The 20874-nt window shown below is 35.0% G+C and overlaps 1 protein-coding gene across 4 annotated transcripts in view; it reads right to left on the reverse strand.

Moving 5' to 3' along the window:
* Positions 1–20874, reverse strand: part of GRM8 (glutamate metabotropic receptor 8) — a 349252-nt gene that overhangs the window by 273498 nt on the left and 54880 nt on the right. For all 4 annotated transcript variants that reach the window (XM_068669623.1, XM_068669626.1, XM_068669622.1 and 1 more), the window contains exon 3: positions 10886–11102. In XM_068669623.1, the coding sequence (XP_068525724.1) occupies positions 10886–11102 (217 nt within the window). The remainder of the gene's footprint in view (positions 1–10885; positions 11103–20874) is intronic.

Below are 20874 nucleotides of genomic sequence, written 5' to 3' on the forward strand. Positions count from 1 at the left end.
TTTACAATATGCATATTGCTACCATCGCAATTTTTAGTGGTGGCATCACAGCTTGTAATTTGCATAAAAATCATGCATTTCTAAAGGAAAAAAAAAATATCAGTGATGTAGGAGTCTTTCCAACAATTAGTGAAGCGTACACATGTCTGTTTTTTTCCTGGAATGAATAATAGTAATTCTTTGAAATATTCTATACTTTGAACAGAATTCTTTGGAGCTTTGTGGGCAGTTCATTTAGTAACAAAATTGAAGGAATGATTTGTAACTGACTAAATGACTTAGCCTATTCTGAACCTATGCAGATTCATGCAAACATCCAAGAGAGTGCTACTGCTAAACTACACCACTTCAAGTTTATCAACAAACATGTGCTTACTAGGATTCAGAGAACAATATGGCCCTTCACTCTTCAACACAAGAAAGAAAGTAAATGAAATAGAAGGTTTCTTTGACATTTCCTATCAGATATTCTTATCTTACAATCTTTGAACATTACCATCATTATAACATCCAACTCACTTAACTCTTCTATATCATGCAGATGAGCAAAGCTAAAGGGTCTTGTATAGCAGTTATTGGTTCAGAAACAGATAATATGATCCTAATGATAGGAAAATGTATGAGTTTAGACTACCTCAAAGAATAAATGTATTTATGAGGGCCATATAAGCTCAATAGATAAATGTGTAGGACAAGTTAAAATCTCTCTGCATTCTGTAATTGTTAGTACTTACATAGAATGTAACAGTATTTACTACCAAAACATGTATATCAGTCTTGCATATGGAATATTAAAGTTCATGATAGAGTTTTCAAAAGAAATATTTCACAAACTTGGAAGTAATAGGCAGAAACTGAGGGTGAGTGGAAAGAAAAGACTCCTAAGGGTCAAAGCAATGAGTAAAAAGAGACAACTCATCATTAAAAAAAAAAAAAAAAAAAAAAAAGGGGTTAAGTATTGACCAGAGAAACGGGTAAAATTGAAGATGGTATGAAATTATTAAGTTATTTGAAATAATCAAGAGCAGAGAGAGGAGACAGAGTAGTCTCAAAGCTCAATAAATGAGTATATCATCAAAAAAATACTGACTATTGACAAATGCAAGGGAGTATACACTGGCAGGAATACCTGGAATTGTTCACACACATCATTGAGTTTTAAATCAGCTGTAGCCATTTGTTAATAAACCTTGAGTGTCAGAACAGATAGCTTTTGGAAATAATTTTCTTGATATCCAGCAGCCAACAGAAAAAGCTTACAGTTTGTCAGGATATATAAAGAATTGGGTTGAGAATCAAAATGAGATTACAATGACACTACATAAATCAACAGCAAGGCTTCATTTGGAGTGTTCAGTCACAGCTACACAGTTTAACAGAGATATAAATGAAGTAAGGAATCCAGAAACTGTCAACAAAAACTATTAAGCTGCAATTACTTCATATCTTCCAACTCCAAGTTAAAATAAGTAGGAAGGCACATTACTGAGGAGGTTAACTGGATTCTCCTGTGTACCACTCCTACTATCAAAACAAGAGGAGATTCAAGAAGTAAGGTTAAAATGATAACACGAAGAAATTATAATGGATATAAATTTTCATTCTTTGGGAAATCTAAGTATCAACCACTAAATGCACAGGGTTACACTGTTTGTATAGGTAATTGTGCATGCTAAATAAGATTTTGGTATCTTTCGCTTCCATATAACTGAGGACACCACTAGAGACAAGATATTGACCTGCAGAGCAAGACTTAGTCCAACCATTCCAGTGTTTCATTGATTAAACCGCAGGCATAACTCATAGAATTATTGAACCATTAAGGCTGGAAAAGACCTCCAAGATCATCTGGTCCAACCATCACCCTACTACCAATGTCACCCACTAAACCGTGTCTCTAAGCACCACATCCAACCTTTCCTTGAACACCCCCAGGGACAGTGACACCACCACATCCCTGGGCAACCTGTCCCAATGACTGACTGCTCTTTCTGAGAATCAATATTTGCTCATTTCCAACCTGAACCTCCCCTCGTGCAACTTGAGGCCATTCTCTTTAGACCTGTCACTAGTTATCTGCGAGAAGAGGCCAACCCCCAGCTCCCCACACCTTCCTTTCAGGTGAGAGCAATAAAGTCTTCCCTGAGCCTCCTCTTCTCCATACTAAACAACCCCAGTTCCCTCAGCCACTCCTCACAGGACTTGTGTTCCAGGCCCTTTACCAGCTTCACAGCCCTTCTTTGGACACATTCCAAGGCCTCAACGTCCGTCCTATACTGAAGAGCCCAAAACGGAACATGAAAGCACTGATCATGAAAATCTTGCTAGCATTCAATCATGAGACATTTCTCACATGTTGTAGTTAAGAGAGACATTTCTTGAGGTAGAAAGCAAAGCTACAAAAACACTAATGTTTTAAACTACTAGAAAACTTTTAAAGGCAGAAAGGCGTTCAGACCAATATACAGAAAGGCAAAGACAGAAAATACAATTTTCTGAGCAAACTCAGGTGACAGGAAATTCTCTTTACCAGATGCAACTTCTTAACATGAATGACACTATTGACTAAAAACCAGTGCAGCACAATGAAGATTACAGTCCAAATTCTGGGAACCTTTTAATGTGCTGACAAAAGAGAATATGTAAATACAGCCCAACAGCCCACTTACTGCTCTCTTTTTTATAAGCCCCCTTTAAGTATTGAAAAGCTGCAGTAAGGTCTCCCTGGAGCCTTCTCTTCTCCAGGCTCAACATCCCCAGCCTTTTTTCATAGGAGAGGTGCTCCAGCCCTCTGATCATCTTTGTAGCTGTCCTCTGGACCTGCTCCAACAGATTCACAACCTTGTTTTGCTGGGGGCCCCTTTGCTTGGATGCAGCACTCCAAGTGGGGCCTTACAAGGGCTGAATAGGTGTTCCTCACCAAATTTTTTGAATCCTAGGAAAGGAAAGCTATTAAATGTTATCTTGGCAAAGTTCACTTGCAGAGCCTTTGATCAAGAATTTGCCATGGCCTGTAGATTTGTTCTCTGATTCAAGCTGGACTCAACACAAATTATTCACACCACTATAATACAGATGGTGTCATACTGAATCCTGTGTGAAAGCAAGCTTTCTGCTGAAGAGACAATAACAGAAGTTTATAAGAAAATACAGGACAAAGGATCTCTTAGTTCCTGATAAAGAAGAAAAAAATATCACTCTCAGCACAGAATCTGTGAAGCATCTGTGATTTGCTATTGACAGAATGTCCTTTACAGGTTAAGAACAATCACCGTGGAAAATAAACTATCAAAGTATTTCCCACACCTGCCCTCTGTCTTGCACCACAGCAATATCGTAATGCAAAAACAAACATGTTTATTCAGACTGCAAATCATATTGCGTGTCCTTCATGCTTTACCTTCTAGTGTCCCCTTTACAAGTACTTTCATTTGCAACAGTAATATCTACTGGGATTAATTCTGTTAAAAACTAGTTCCTGTTAATGGGCATGTGTGAAATCTGGTCATAAAAAAAAGAATGGCTACATTTTGATTCACACATTTCTTAAGTTTGCTTTCACAGGAGCTTTGTTATTATGTGTGAATTATTTGTTCTGGAACACTTTCTAGCAAAAGAGAGTTGCAGAATTTAAGTGAAGCTACAGGCTCAATAGTAACACACACTAATAACCAAAACTGCATGTGAGAAATTTCAGTCACTGCAAAGATCTAGTGGTACATTAACAACTATATATTTATCCTACCTTTTACTTCAGAATGTTTAATAACAGCTCATACTTCCAGAAAGTGCCCTTATAATAATAATAAAGATCTGATATCAGGCATAACATAGTTTATACTTTGACCAGTGATTTCTAGATTTGGCTCAACATCTTGTATTGAACTTTTTAGAGAGATTTTTCTTATTGATTTAAACCCCAAAGAAATAAATCAGTATGCCCTAGTACTTTTAATGTTTATTCACATCTAAAATTAAAAACTATACCTTACATCTTGTTTGAAATTGTTTCCTTTTTTAAACTATTGACTTGTTTAAGTCACTGAAATTTGTAATTCCTAAAGACTGCTGAAAAGAACAATGTATTTGGAAAAAAATAAAAAATAATAAAAATGCATATGCACTTTGAGCACCATGCACTGTATTTCAACAAAAGTATGCTTTTAATCTAGTTAGATTGCTTTCTTAAAATTAACATCAATACACGTATAATTTTATTTGTATTTTTACATTTAAAAATCTTGAGCTGGATAACAAGACTAAGTAAAAGGTTCTACAAATAAGCCATTGCACTGAAAACACTGCTGAGACACAAGTTGTTTCCTGGGTATTTTTAATATTCTTTGCAGTTGTGCTTACAACCAATGCAAATATTGGATATTTAAATGAAGTATGGTGTTTAAGTGAAGTAAAAATAAAAAGAGGTCAGATAGTCCAATGCCTTCTACAGTACTTATAGAAGTAAAGTGAAACGTGAGAGTATACACATAATGGTTCAGAGTTCTTCCATATTATAATGAGCTCTTAACATATAATTTACAGAGTTTTCTAAATTCTCAGTAAATTCCATAATAGGCATCACTGTGAAAATGTACTGTCCTTGCTCTGAGGAGCTTATTTGTCTCCACTCTCCAAGGGCTGACTACTCTAAGCAAAATGAAATCAGCTTCAGACTCAGAAGAGATTGAATATCACTGTTATTTGGCAACTGTACCATATAAAAAGAAGTAATGAACTCAGTCTTGACTGCAGTTCACACCCCAGCTGGCTTGAGACAATAAATATCAGTGAGCAAAACCAGGTGGGAAGCATGAGGCCTTCCTACTTGAAGCTTTGTCAGCAACCTCGGAGATGATCTTTCTGTGCACTGAATCCTTTGCTAAACCCAGTGAGTTCAGGGAGGTATTTACTGACTTCCTTCACATAAAGAAGTCCCTACTTCTTGCACACAACTGCTTTCCAGAATCAAATTGCAAATTGCCTCCTGTAGAATATAAGTAATTTTTCCAGTAGAGGAACAAAGGGAAGTTTTTAGCATACAAGCTTTTAGCATAGGGATAGCATCTATCCCCAGCTCCAAATTAAAGTCCCCTTGGGACTGTCTCTGCTAGCTTTCATAACTACTGCATTCACTCCAGAAGTATTGAAGTATAATGGTGGTTTTGAATCCATGACCACAATGCTTAGTTAATCTGTGAACAAATTATACTGTCTGTAAATTACTTAGAGGCTTTTTTTTTTTTTTTCCTGCCATAGTTGCTTAAAAATATCCATTTGAGGGATGTCATTGCCTTAAATTGCCACAAAGTTAAGAAATCTGAATGGAATAAACTCTTTCAAGATCACTGGAGAATCAGTGCCACACTGGTTAAGGTGGTAAGGTTTGGTTGTGCAACTGTTGTCAGCACAGTCCACTGGACAGTACATACTCTTTAGGGCAGGCACAAAACCCAGATCTACGGAAGTTTTCTGATTTTATTTTATTTTTTTCATGTCCACTGTAGCTAGTGAGCTTTCTACAACAGTTTTAAAAAAGTGCTTCAACTAATTCACTGAAGACGAAAGTCCTCAAGAGCTATTAAAGATAAAGAAGCCCTTCTTCCAGCAGTCACAGGAGGGTCAGAGAATACCAGGAAAGTGACACTGTGTGCTTACTGTTCTGAGATGCTGCCTTAAAATTATAGAGGAAAAAAAAAATATATATATATATATATAAAATTAAGGCTGCAGAATATCATAATGATTAGCACCTCTGAGAGAAATTAAAATGGTTCTTCATTGCAAATCCCTTAGAATTACACTGTTCTTTATCAGGTACTAAATGGTACAAATATTAAAAACTGCTGGAATCACTTTCAGGCTTTTGCAATATTAATACACCTACCATCTGATTTCATATTTTTCAAACATTACTTTGAACTTCCTGTAGCCAATTATGTAGTTTTATTATTAATTACAGCTTGCAGCTTGAAATACAGTGTTATCAATAGAGTTCAGCTGCATAAATATAAAGTAAAACTTAAAATTGAATTAAACTGTTTCCCCTTTGTGAGGGTGTGTTAGAATATTATTAGTTGTGAAAATTAATGTGTTAAGCTTCAATCCAGTCTCTAAAGCAGAAAAAAAAAAAATTAAAAAAAGTTAAATGTTATATATTGTATTTCTTTAGTCTTCATGCTGCAAGACTTCTTAATCTTCTATGAAATAACATCTTGGGGGGAGGAAGGTAGAGGGAAACAAGTCTATTCATCAGCTTATCTAACAAGATATAAAAAGCTTTAGCTTAATATCAAAGATATAAAAAAGATTACTGTTGGATATGTGAATTAATCTAAATAGCAATCAGTCTTATTTATTTCTAAATTATCTATGAATCATCTCAGTGGAGAGGAAAGGTTATGAACTCTAGAGGTGTATCCCTCCCTCCCCACTTCCCACTAAACTTTCCATTTATCCAGTGAATGCCTTATAAGTACAAAAGATATTAAAGATTTGAAGTAATCAAAAAATTGGAGAAAAGCAGAGATACAGCACACTACTGTAGACGCTTAAAAAAGTGACAAGAGATGAGGTGACCCAAGAACTATGTCAAAGACAAATGTTTTCACAGACCGTTATCCATGTAAATAACATACAGTTAGCTATGCTGAAATCTGATGCAATTTAAATAAAGTTAGTGTAGAATTAATTCAGTATACATATTCATCAAGTATACATGTATAGTTATCAGTGTGACTGTAAAGGTAAAATATTATGACGAGCCACAAGCCGTTGCCCCTATCAGAAAAATGTTATTAACTTCAATATATCAGAGTAAAGAGAATAGGTAAATCTACAAAATCTTAAATGTAAGCAATCAAGAGTATGATTTGGCATGAAGTATATGGTTTTCATCTAGGGTAAAGCTCCAACAAAACCATGTCATTTTGCCTCAGCCAAAGATCTTGTAAAAATTTTTTTTATTTTTTATTTTTTAAATATGTACCTCTGGCAAGATGTGCAATATGGACATACAAGACAAAAGGAGTAAGCAAGGCTAATTTTTCTAGCTTTTTCTTAATGATCAGCTACAGTTCACTGACATCATTTTTACCTCCCTTTTTCGTAAGTGTTTCACAGCAAATACCTATTAACATTTGTGTCAATGTTTCATTGACCATTAATAGGGGTAAAATCTCTCATGTAGCATTTCATATGTGATTCATGGATTTCACCAATTTATCAGTACAAACATTTAACTAACTGAGCAAGTATTCTGACCCCCAATCATATTTTTCTCAACCAAATGTTTTTGTTATCTCTAGAAAAGTGAAAAGGGTGCCATGATTTTATCACTGATGGTAAATTCATTTGGTATGAATTTATGGCATGAATTCATTTGGTATGAATGGAATGGTGGGGGGAACCATTAAAAGAAAGTCTGATTAGAGATTTAACAACATCTATTTTGCCAAACATCATTTACAGCAATGTAAATACAGGAACAGTATTCATCATGACACTTTATTGAGGACTTGGTAAAATGTGATTCCTTCTTCTCCTCTGTTTAGCTTCTCCCAGAGAGTTAGTTTTTCTCAGTTTAATGCTTAAACTCTTATGCATTTGGTATCAATTCACTCCTTTGGCCAATGTACCAAAATGATTTGATCATTATGCCAAAATGATTATAGTAATATCATTGATTAATTTTCTTGTGGGAGTAAAAAATATTATAAATTTAATCACTGTATTCAAATAATAATACATGGAACAGCAAGTTGGAATAAGTATCATTCCCTATTATTTTTATAATCTTTGTCATGTAATATATTTAATTTCCAGCTATCCTTTGTCCCAAACAGAATCTTTGTCATTAAAATGAGAGTAAATTTTGACATGTAATATATTCTGTGACATGTCACAGTGGCACCACTTTGACCTTTTCAGTATTCCACATATCATTTGTGAGCCTGTTCCATTTTGCTTCTGTTACTGATCAAGAAATAGGAGTTGAACAAAGGACCAACCAAACTGGATGTTAGAGGCAAAAAGATCATGACAAATAAGTACTTACAATTAAAGCACATGAAATTATCTTCTGTTTTAAAAATATTTAAAAACCTTAGCCATCATTCATTCTGAACTGATTAGAGAAAATGTTAAAAAAAAAAAAAAAAAGAAAAAAAAAAGAAACCCATGCTATCATAACCATAGTTTCAAAACTGCGCTCTAAGGCACTATTTTTTTTTTTTTCAGAAATGAATCTATCAATTTATTTCACTTCCCTTCCTCAAATTTATTGCTTTCTATTATGCTTATCTTCACATTCATTTTGCTTCCAGTTGTTGGTCACTTATCTTAAAAAGTATGTAATGGATTTAGAAAGGAGCTGTCCTATGCATTTTTATGCCAGCAGCACAAGGGGAGCAATGTCCTCATTAGGTACTCCTCATACACTTTTTATTAACATGTTTTCCTGTTTTGTGTACAGTCTCATACTATGTGACGATTTTTATAAACCTACCAAGACTTTATTATCTCAGGCCTCATCATTAGAGGCTGTTTGAACTTCCTATTTTAAAAGAGTTTCCAACCCTATGATTCAGGTGAAAAGTATGAGGACAGTGAATAATAGAATTAGACTGGAAGGGGCATTAAAATATTATCCGATCCACCTCCCAGCCCCAAGGAAGAGTTAAGTACACTTATATAATCTTGGGGCAGATGTTCATCTAATGCATTCTCTCAGATTCTCAGCAGTGGTGGCTCCAAAACATCCCCAAGCCATCTGGTCTAATGCTTCAATATCTTAAACATTGAAAGATGTTTTCTTCAAATCTACACTGAACCATACTGTAGAGTAACTCTATTATTTCTAGTCAGATACACTGACTTTGGATGAATGTGTGGTCCCCTACCTTTCTGTAAAAGCCATTTATCTGTTTGAAAACATTACTTTCATCATCTTCCCTTTTTAATCAACGCTTCTTCAGGCTTACGAACTACCTTGCTCAGTTGTGGTCTTGCACAGACCACTTTTTCAAGATTTGTGACTTCCTTCTCACTTGTAGACTTTCTCACCCTTTGTGAAGGGAGGGCCAAAATTCGTAACAGGTCAAATTAAGGTTTCACAACTGTCAGACAAATTAGAGAATTACTCAAATTATTTTAAAGATGGTACTCTGGTTTACAATATGACACAAGAAATATAAGCAGGCTATAATTTCCTATCACACTGAGATCATTTTTCGAGATAGCATTCTCTAGCCAGTCCTTCTGAGTTTGAAGTCACCTCCAGATTTCACAAGCATTCCAAGTCTTCAAAACTTCATTCCAAGTCCATCTGGACTTAACATGAAAATATTGGCTGGTACCTGATCCAGCACAAACCCCTGCCAAAAAAAGCAGAGCACATTTTTCCTTTTTAACAGAAACCATTGATAATTACTCTCTGAGTTCAGTTTTCTAAATAGGTCTCAAGTCATTGTGATTATAGTGAAGTCACAGTTGTCATTGAATAAATCTGAAACACTCTCAGACCTGTGGAAACAAGAAACAGCAGAATAGTCCTGAGCACTTTAATTTGTCTACTTTCAGAAATCAGCAGAATTAGATAGGCTGCAGATGTTTTCAAGAAAAAGTCATTTTCAGCCAATGAATTCTTGAATTTCTGGGACAATCAATCTAATCACTGCAGTAGTTGAAATAACAGATAAACCTTGTATATTAGATACAAATTTTGGAAGAATTATCCATTCCTTTACCAACTCCAAATCAAACCATTGCAGTGTAGTTTACCTAGGCTCACCCATGACAGCACTGCTTAGAAGATACTTATTTGTTAACTTACTCAGCATGTCATACACACAAGTTCCCTAAGTGGCACGAATTGCTACATTTTTGTCTTACTGCCAAGTTGCTGTGAGTAATCAGTAAATTTTATGGTTCAAGCGTAAGTACCTGAGATGCACATGCACCTTTCCATACAATTGAGATGTTATCCCTATGACTGAAATGGAAGATATTTTCTCACCCATATTGACTTGAAAGAAAGAGAGTTCATATGTACATGCCCCAAAAATCAAAAACAGTAAATTAATGCAGGCTTTCTCAGGAAGGACAGGAAGGCTGCTTGTATTTTTATTTATTTATTTATTCATTTTTCAGAAAAGATATTATTTTGTCATTAAATATTTTAGTCAGTGAAAGGCCAGTTTCTTGCTCTTTCATACCATGTGCTGCTACTCATCATCTTTATTCCTTGGTGTCCAAAACTTACTGCTCATGAGAAATAACTGATTTTTCAGGCCAGAAATAACTATTGTAGTGTTAAAAAAAAAAAAAAAAAAAAAAAGAACTTAAAAATAATTCTCAAAATAATGCCTATATTTATATAGCACATTTCATCCTGAAGGAAAAACAATGAGAATATGTGTTTGTACTTCATAGATTTGTTGTTCAAATTCATCAAAAGTAAAAACTCTGGATTTATACATTCTGGAACAAGGAAAATAAGGTATTATTGGATTATGATTTTCCTAATCTAACAATCACATTTCCTCAGATCTGGATATTTGGTGGTTGTTTTTTGCCCCAGTAACAGTTTCTTTTTATAAATCTCAACCTTACGTGACCACACTGAGACTTAACATATTTACTAAGTCTATCAAGGAGCTTCCCTTTTCCAAAAGGGGCATGAGGCACTTGAACTTTTCTTAAATTAGTGCCAGAACTGTCAAATCGGCAGACCCGCAAGCAGCAAAATCACCAAAATCAAATCCCTCCACTTGAATCCACGTCACCTGCCTGCAGGCATTCTGATCATTTTGCATAGACCTTGGCAATGCTCAGCAATGATTTGATACTTGCCAGCTATTAATACAAAACCTGACAAACACACACTTACCGATTTCCCTGGAAATCTGTGTGAATGCCTCTACACCACTCTCTCCATAGTTTCCTTCAGAAGCCAGTGTCGAAACGTAGTTCCACCCAAGAGCCGTAACAATGTCAACCATGGCCTGCGCTTGGTAGGAGTCAGGTGGGACCACTCGGGAGAAGAAGTCATACCTGGTGTTATCGCTCAGTTCTGGAGCTGTAGATGCATAGCTGATTTGAGGTATCTGAAAATAAAATGACAAGTAATTCAAACCAGACTAATATCACTTTGCTCTATCCTTGTGTGTTTGAAAGGCTTAAAATAGATTATCTACATTCACTGTGCAGAACTGAATATCTTGTTTTAATTAAATAAACTGATCAGAACACATCTAAAATTTTGTAAAATGTCAGTCAAGTCTTATCATATAACACTCTCACCAAGAAATAATGCATTCTATTTTTCTCCAGATGTCACAATTGTTGACATGTAAGTGTAACAACTGCTTTTGTGATCCTGGCTGTGATAGGAATAGATTTCTATAAAGAAGGAATGCTTACTATTATTACAGATGGTAAGAAGGTCTCAGCTTTGAAGACTGTGATTCTTAAAAATGCTACAATTAAATTTGATGAGTAATATGTGTATTATTTCCATTTCTTTGTTTTGTATACATATATACCTGTATGTGTTTTTTCATTTCCCTTCTACTTTTCAGTCTTTCTCTCCCACTGATTTTTCATTTCCCAGGTTAAGTACTGTGCATGATTCAACAATATGGAAACTATATGGTTAATACCAAAAGTTATCTCATGGAAAAAAATAATAATAATTAAAAAAAAAAAAAGTTCTTTGGCTTCTCTACATACAGAGAAGCCAAAAGGTTGCAAGAAAGATTTGTAGCCCTCCACCTCAGCCTTCTTGATGGAAACAAGTAATAGCCACTAACTAGCTGAAATAGACTCAAAAACAAGTTAGTATTTTCATTTAAAATAATCTGGGGTGACTTTTTATTAATTCTTATCTTAAATAAGTGGTTTGGCAAGATCCAGGAGAAGTTGTGCATAGGCAATATTAAAGTATGCTGAAGAGTATTTTGGTGCAAGAAAGTTTAATTAACATTTACATTAATTTAAAATGGGAAATTTTTTCTTATTTACAGTGATAAAAGTGATGAAATACTATCCTGAAATGAAAGATACCTCAAATATCTTGTTGAATTTATAATCTGTTAATAGCAGGTGTTTAATTCACATTCTACAAAATTTAAAATATTCTTCAAGGAATCAATTTCAAGAGTTCTTAAAGTGATTCTTTTCAGAACCAAATTTAGCAGTTCCAGATAACAGGTGATCTGGTAAATGCCCAATGTCACGTTAAATGCTAAAGCAGAAGGTTTCAGTGGAACCTTTACATCCTATAAACTGTTTCCTCATTAAAACAAATTTAAAAAAATAATTAAAAAAAAAAAAAAGATGGATTTCAGGCATATGTATGCTATTCAGAGTCTGGTCACTAACCCTGCCTTTAAAGACAACATGGGCTCTTACAGCCTAATAAAATAGTTTATAGCCTAAGGGATGGCAAAATCATTTCTCAGTCAGAAACACAAAGAAATAAACTCTTATGTATCTTGGCTATACTCTTCTTTAGGAAATTTTCTACTCATGGACAAGCCTCAGAATAAATAATTTGAAATGCTGGAATAATAAAAACCAGAGAGAACAGGATAAAGGAGAGGGAGGATCACAGAAAAAAAAATAAGTTAAAGGTTATATTTCATGAAATGAGTATTCCTAACACAGCAAAGACACACCAAGTAAAAATAAAAGATAAAATCTTCTTACAATTCTTGTCTTGTATAAATTCCCTTTCTTTCAGAAAAGATTTGAAACATCTTTATCTCTTTACAGAGGAGAGATTCTGGCCTGTAACAATACAGTTATGTGCATTTAGAGCCTATATCTTTCCCTTTCAAAATTTACTCTACTACTTTTTAAAACAGTTGTCTTTTTCCAGATGGAAAAAGGAAAAAAAAAAAAAAAAAAAAAAAAAAAAGACAACGATAGTGTGGCATTTTGCACCTCAGTGTGCCATTTCACAAAAATGCTGAGGTTGTTACATTGCTGAAAGTTATTTCAGTGACAACATTCATAAAATCAACACCAGTAAAAGCTCTTTTAGACAGATATTTTGTCACTGAAAATCTTGAAGTCAAGACCACAGCATTATGTATCCATTAACTTTCTCAGTTTCTGTTCCTCGGCATTAGATTAATAACAAATCCTAGATGTGTGTATGAAAGCTGTTGGTACAACTTAGCAATGAGATGTTTCAGATCAATAGATATGATGAGATGATCAGAGACTGATCTGGGGACATAGAAAAGGCAAAAAAGAGAAACTACTTTCCTACTTTTCAGTTCCCTGCCATTCAGCTTCTTCCCTAGAGTTATTTCTAAAAACAGTGGAACAGAAGGGAAGGTAAATACAGTCCAAACCAAATACCCCTGAAATGGGCCCTGAAAGTGGGCCCACCTTAAGCAGCCACAGATTTACTGCTGCTAACTTATTACCAACATGCAAGAAACATGTGCCATGTAAAAACAGGGAGAAACATTGTCTAAACAGCAAGTTATGGCTAAATTTCAAGGAGAAAAAAAAAAAAAAGATTCATGCAATGGAATATTTAGCTAGTCTCCTTATTTTGTATGACTCCATATTTTTACATACATCCTTCATGATTATAGACAGCACTTTATATTCAAGTATTTTTTTCCCCAGATCTGCAGATCTCCCACTACAAAATACCTCATGGATTTCTCTCCACAAAAGCATTTTATGCAAAAGTAAACAGACATTTCCTTCCTTGCCTGCTTTTAAATGCACCACATTCACATATAGGAGAGCACTGAAAAATAGTTTTAAAAGTTGAGGACTTGTGACATGTTCAAGAGTAACACAGTTATTTGAAAAGACTCAGAACAATGTTCACAGACGTTGTTCAGCACAAAGACAAATTGTTGGTATTTAGTGGTTCAATAATCCATGAACAAAAAATATATACATTAAAATGTAACAACCCTAGTTATGGACTGTAAGTTTAATAAACCATTTTACATGTCCCCAAGTACATTTTATGAGACAGAGCATAATGCTGCCTAAGCAAGAGAACAGTTATGCTCTATCAATTCAGTAATATGTGTTTTTAAAACTCCCTACATACACAAAGTATTTATGCTTGAAATTCTATTGGCCCCTTGAGATGTAAATATGCATTTTGAAAGAGACCTGTAAAGGGTCTTTTGCTCCTATATTTCTCATTCTAGATTTCTCAGTCTAAATTTTCAAAATTAAATACAATACACTTAACATTTTATTTGTATTTAAGTGCTGTATAGTATTGTCAAGAGCAAATCTTTTCTTTGAGGGAAAAAAAAGGAAAAAAACAATGAATTATGTAACTACATTCGCATCAGTTCTCACACAACAGCTGTCACATTCACTGACAATCGCTAAAAGCACTTATGTTTGAATGTTCATTGATACTATTTTTTGTCATATTCTTTCCTATCCTATGGTTTGGCCACTGCCTCCCATAAACCTAGTATGCTGATAAACTTTCTACTTCTGGTGGGTGACAGTCTGGAACTCTTTGAAATTATTATGCAGATAAATTCATAGGAGCCTTATTTTTTATTTTGTTATTTTTAAGCTTGAGCTGATCTATTTGAAAAACCTAATGCTATTTGAAGACAGACGTTTATAGTGTGAAACTAATGACAGTGCATTTGAAATAATATCCAGTTTTAGTATGGACCTTTAGTATGGACCTTAATCCTGGAGCATACTGAGCTACAATTGAAACTAACAGCATTCCCTTAGTCCTTTAATCTAAGTCAGTAATGGATTCATCTCATTCTCTATTAACCACAGTCACTGGCATCAGAAAATTATTCTGTATGGTTTTTTGATTGTTTGTTTGTTTGTTTGTTTTAAAATGGGGGTGGAGGAGGGAGGGGAAGATAAATAAAACAATAAAACAATTGCTTGTAAACAAGTAGATAGGCTACGCCTTCAAGACAGATTCAAAACAAAACTTGACATAAGTCAAGTACAGTCTCTGGTTTTCCCTGGATTTTTCTGTACATATCTCCAAGCTGATTTTAAATCTGTCTCTAAAGATCTCCTTTTCCCAGAAGATCAAAGAAGATGGAGCAGTTACATTCAGAACTAACTCTCCAAAAACTGTGATTGTGGCAGCATTTCAAAGAGGGAACAAATCTGTATGAGATATCTACCAAGCATTACTACAGAACAGACTTCTATTCCCTGGTGGAGCAGGTGCAGGCAACTTCAGAAGAGCCAAAGCAGCTAACATTATGTTTCATTTATTTCAGCCAAATGGTGAACCACTTCCAGTCTCCCATATACTGAAAATAAAAGACATCTACCACTCCCATTTTCAGGACTACTTATAGGGGAGAATTACTCTGGATCTATCTGCTGGGTCCAATGCAGGGATCTAAATAAAGGTGTTGTGCTAGGAACAGTAGAGAAAACTAAGTGACCTAGGTTTGCCTTTCCAGTAAAGAAAGCAGTAAATCACAGAAGGCAGCTCTTAGTATGCCTTCTCATCTATGATATTCTGTCCAAGTTTTGTACAGAAGTTCAGAGGAATCTTTTTATTGAGCTCTCAAATCCATTTGCATGCTACATTTGTCAATGTAAAGTATCAGCTGGTCACTTCAAATGCCATCTTCCTTTATACAGCCTTTCAGCTGAAAGCATGATTTGGGAGTAGAGTAGCAGATAGTGAAATGAGATAAGATCATATGAAAAAAAGACCTGAGATAGGAATCACCAGTAATTTTGAACATTACTGATTATGAGTTACACTCACAGCAGTAACCATGCTATACAGTCACGCAGCGTAATGGGCTTAAATCACTCTCATCTTCAGTTTCACTACCCACTCAGTCCTACCACTACTAACTTTAACATATCAACGAGCATTTTATTTCCCTTTTCCGTTCTCTCATCACTGAGCAGTCATCTGTTTCTTTTCTTTTTTCTTTTTTTTTTTTTTTTTGAGAACTATTAGCAATAGCACATTAAAAATAGAAATAATTGTAGCTAACAAATTGAAGTCAATAAATTTTATGTTAGTGATTGTTCAATATCAACTGGTATTTTACCACCAACTAATAAATCTTGCAAAGAAGTAAAAGTGCTTGAAATAAAATTTGACTGTGGAAACATATTTCTATCTTGGTGATTTTTCTGAATTTTAAATATCTATCATTAATCATTAATGGCCTCATCTTTTCAAGATTTTTATTCCCTCTTCTGTACAGCAAGAGAGAGTTCTTTGTGAGTACAAAAAATTCACAGCAGTGAAATGAATCCTCGGGGCTTAGATATTGAACAGTTGCTGGATGAGAGCTGAGGTCACTACCTTTCAGCTATTAGTCACATTTGTAAATTGCCATCAGGCAGAGAATCATCTTAGCCTGCTTTTACTTCAGAAAAACGTGTCAGCCTGCAGTACAGTAATGCTAAACTCACTCAGGATAGACATTCAAGATTCAAAAGAGTTTGATGAGGCTTAATAACATCTTGCACTATACCAACAAGATTAAAAATGTTCTGTTTTCTTACTAACTGTAGGAGGATATAAAATGCATGCTTAAACTGCCCATTTTCCTCCATTGATATAAAGGAAGCCTAGGAGATTAATTCAACCATTATATATACAATTTAGAACAATACTGTATACAGCTACATGTCTTCCGCTGAATCTCACTACCCCACTCATTTTTGCTCCACATGATGATTAGCACAGCTAATTATCAATTTCCTTCTGTAATGTTTTCATCTCTCCATCTATGACAAAAAGAAATGAATAGGTCACCCATGCCATCACTAGAGACAGTTTCCTTCATTCTGAGAACAAACCAACACTAACAAATACTTTGACACCTATTAATGCCTTCCGTGACATGAGATGCCCCTTTCAGTGCTCGCAGGAGGGTGATGCCTTGCAAGCTTCACTGTCTACAAACCACTCTTGCTAGAGCTGACGTTGAGAAAAAGTTTCAGCATATGAAGTTTTCTGATTCAGCCTTTTTCCATGGATTTTACCATGAGGAGGAGCAATCTGTCACAAGTTATTTTCCCAGTAGATGTATATGTATATTAATTTATAGTTAAACTATGTGTTTATAAACTATATTTATTTAGAAACATATACTTGATGTTCTCTCTTTATGTTAAGGACTGATACCATTTGAGAGACATCTGTTAATCACAGTATCCATCACATGTCCAGTAAGGTATCTTGTTCAGGAACTACGATAGTTTTACCCCAAAATATATGTTCTAATCTGCTAGAGCAAAAGCAACAAAAAATGCTTACGCTTTTCACCTAGATGGCTACAATTTAAAATACATTTAGACAAAAAAAAAAAAATAAAAAGAAAGAAGAGGGAGACAGAATTTAGTAGAATTTAAGAGCTTTGGAATGGGAAAGAACAAAAGTATAAACTGAAAGGTGCCATTAGCAGATTTCACTTAGAATGTAGATTTTTTTAAAAAAAAAAAAAAAAAACATTTAATTTACTCCAAGTCATTCTGTTTGCATTAAATATCACAGTGGTTCCTTTCAAGGGTGCTTTCAATTCACACACTCAAAGATGAGGAGCTAATGATAAAGCAGTTTCAATTATTTATTTATTTATTTTTTAATTTCTGTTTGTATAGTTTTGTGCAAAGATACCGTCTTTGTGATTAAATCCAACTAACTATTGCTGTTTCGGCCCCAGATATAGGGTAATAAGTGATCCATCACACCTAAGTGTTCCTGAGTTGAAATGGGTAAATTATTTTACTTTTTACTTCATATTACTCTTTCACTGGCTTTACTTTACTTCTGTTGCTACCAGTTACTTTCTAAGGACATATTCCTGAGCAGAATGTACCTTCAATGAACTGCAATGAGGTTTTATTGAGGAAAGAATATAGGTACAAATCAGTGCAGCATGGTTTGTGGTCAACAAAATTATTTCTGAAACCATCACATGTTGGCCTGGTATGTGAAACATTATGAAGGCAGATTTTTTCTGAGGTTACCTCTGGTGGTCAACCTGACCAGCAAATATGGTATTCCGAACAAACTGAATTACTATAGAGAATTTCTTCTAACTAAAACACATAATTGTATAGTATTGGGTTATGGGATGAGGAAATATTAAAGCTCCATAACACTCCATTTTATCCCCATCAAGCAGAATATATGTTTCATAAAGTCTAACCAGATGGCTTACAACAAGAGTGTTTTAGTTTGTGACCTCTGCGCTGCCCTCATAGAACAGGACACAACAAAGAAAGAATGTGTATAATATTAACTGTTCAAATTTGAGTAGTAGTTTGGTTCCAGTGTATTGAAGTAGGTCAGGGACTCATTAGAAGTCATTACTTTTAATTACACACAAGGGATACTACAATAAATAAATAAGTAAATAATAAAAATAAAAAATAAAAATAAAGTGATATTTCAAGCTCAAAGCCCATAATAGATGCAGCATCTACAAAACAAATTTACCACTCTAGAAAGTATGTGTTTTTGTGCTCTGTGATGCACTTTAGGGCAAAAACATTAAAAGGATATTTATGCATTACAAACGCTTTTATAGCTGAAGCACATCTTGTCGTGCTGTGCATTGCTGTGTAACTCCAGGAGGACAAGAATCCATCTAAGGACAGCTTGAACTGTCATCAATGTTCTGTGTAAGACAGTCTATTGATAAATGTTTAACAATGGCATTTTCTCAGTAAGGGAGCTCTATTCTGGTATTTCCACATCCTTTTAAATCCTGAGTTTTGCCTCTCTAAAAACCCAGCTACGATAAGCAGTTGCACATTAAAATTATCCACCATCTGTAGGCAGCCTCTTTCCAAATACTTTAAACCCAGCTGAGGTCCAAGCACTGAATAATAAACTGAAGAAATAGTAGATCAAATGAGTAATATTCATACTGAGATCAAATCACAAGGTGGGGAGGGTGGGGACCTTAAGCTTGGGAATGGCTGTTAGCATTTCCTTTACAGTTTCTTATGTTCTCCAATCATCAGATCAAATGAGAAACCAAGGATGCTTAGATGGCTTTAGGGACTTCATAAACTATTAAAACTCCTTTTCTACTTGTTGGGGAAAACTGCACTTAATTATGTTTATCAATATGTTAAATTTATGTCGATCTCTGCTGAGTACAATGTGAAGTCTGACATTTAAAAGCTTTTTTAACCCCACATTCCTCCTTTGGGTCTGTTATGTCAGTGCTGTCTGTAACTATGAATTCTTCTGATGAGTTTGAGAAAATATATAAAGATATATATTACTTTTAGTCTGAACTAATAAAGCCAATTTTTTTATTATTATTCAGTAGTAATAAAATTACCTTGTTGCCACAAGGTATTCCTCTGTCCAAATCCAGTTTTCCTTTACATTCATTTACTAATTAGAATGACAGAGAGCACAGCATCCAGCTTCAGAGACATATCCCATGAGGACATGCAGTTATCCAGGGGAGCTTTTCCTGATTAGAGAAATCATCATTAAGGAAGAAGAAGGTGCTCTCAGCAGGGTGCAAGCTAGGTGTTCTGTTTAATGGACAACTCTGCTCTCTGCATTCACTTTTCAATGCTGTAAGCCCAGTTCCCCTTACACCACTGGCTGAGCAGTAGTGTTATCCTTCTGCTACCCATGCTGCCAGTGTAATGCCATGAGTACCTGAAAAACATCAGGAGGAGGGAAAGAAAGTTTCATATTGATCACAGCTCTCTCCACAATTGTGAAGAATGTAAAGGTACATAGACAGCAGTCAGCTGCTCAGACACATGTGCCCATTGCTTTAGTGAGTGCTTTCACGTATTTTAGTGTATGCTGCCTACACTTCAGCTATTGCACCAGAAAGCCCAGATTCCCTGTAATCTGTCTGGCCTGCACTAATGCCTTGGATACCTCATATCAGAGTACATTAAGGGAATCCCTATGATTCACCATAGCTTGGGATTCCTTCTGCAGAATAGCCTGTTCATATAGGATTATAAAACATCATTTGAAATCCATATACTATGGACTTGAAAGAAGAGAAATGAAAGGTGTGTTTTTTGTTGGCTTTCAAATGATTTTTCTTCTTTTCTTTAACTAATCAGCCTCAGAAGCTGAACTTTTTTCCATTCTGTTTTTAACCTCAAATTTACAAGAAGAAAACATCAGTCAGTCTCAAGCCATTTCCAAAGGATTAAATGTTTCCTGTATGGCCACGGTGAGTCAGTCACTAAGTCCAGTTGCTACTGGTAGAACAGTTGGAAAGAAAAAAAAAAAAAAGGCAAAACATTACCAATCAAAAGTTTGGGAGTTACCTATGCACTAAGCTCTGAGGCCTGCAGGATCAATATCCAAGCCTTTCTTTCCCTTCAAGATATACTTTTAAAAATAATAGTGACCTAGGACAAAAAGCATCCTCCTTACCATGCCTTCTGAAAACCACATGACAATATCTCTTCTGTTCCATCATTACTAGATTTCCATTCTGATTTCTGACTTAAACACTGAGGTTTATCACTACATTGATCCATGGATTATCTCATTAAAAGCATCAGGGCAAGCAAAGAATTCAAAATCCAGGCAACCTCAGTGAGTGCACAGTAGTGTATACACAACATAGGACAATGCTGCTACTGGTCTGAAGACTGTCTACAACAGATCCTACAGAATTTTGGAAAGTTGTGGAAGCCTAAATATTTAAACTATACCACCCTGGCACACTGGCAATGAAGAAATGAGGTGAAGTGAGCAGGTCTTCATACAGCAGCATGGTGCTTTGAAGAGTGCTCCACAGACAAAAAGTCGGAAAAGCACAAACTGTGCCCAGAGCCTTTCTAACTGGGTAGTAAGACCAAGAAATGCTGACAAATGAAGGCTAATCTTATATATATCTTAAAAATAAATAA

Source organism: Anas acuta, chromosome 1, assembly GCF_963932015.1.
Source record: "Anas acuta chromosome 1, bAnaAcu1.1, whole genome shotgun sequence".
Classification (NCBI taxonomy): Eukaryota; Metazoa; Chordata; class Aves; order Anseriformes; family Anatidae; genus Anas; species Anas acuta.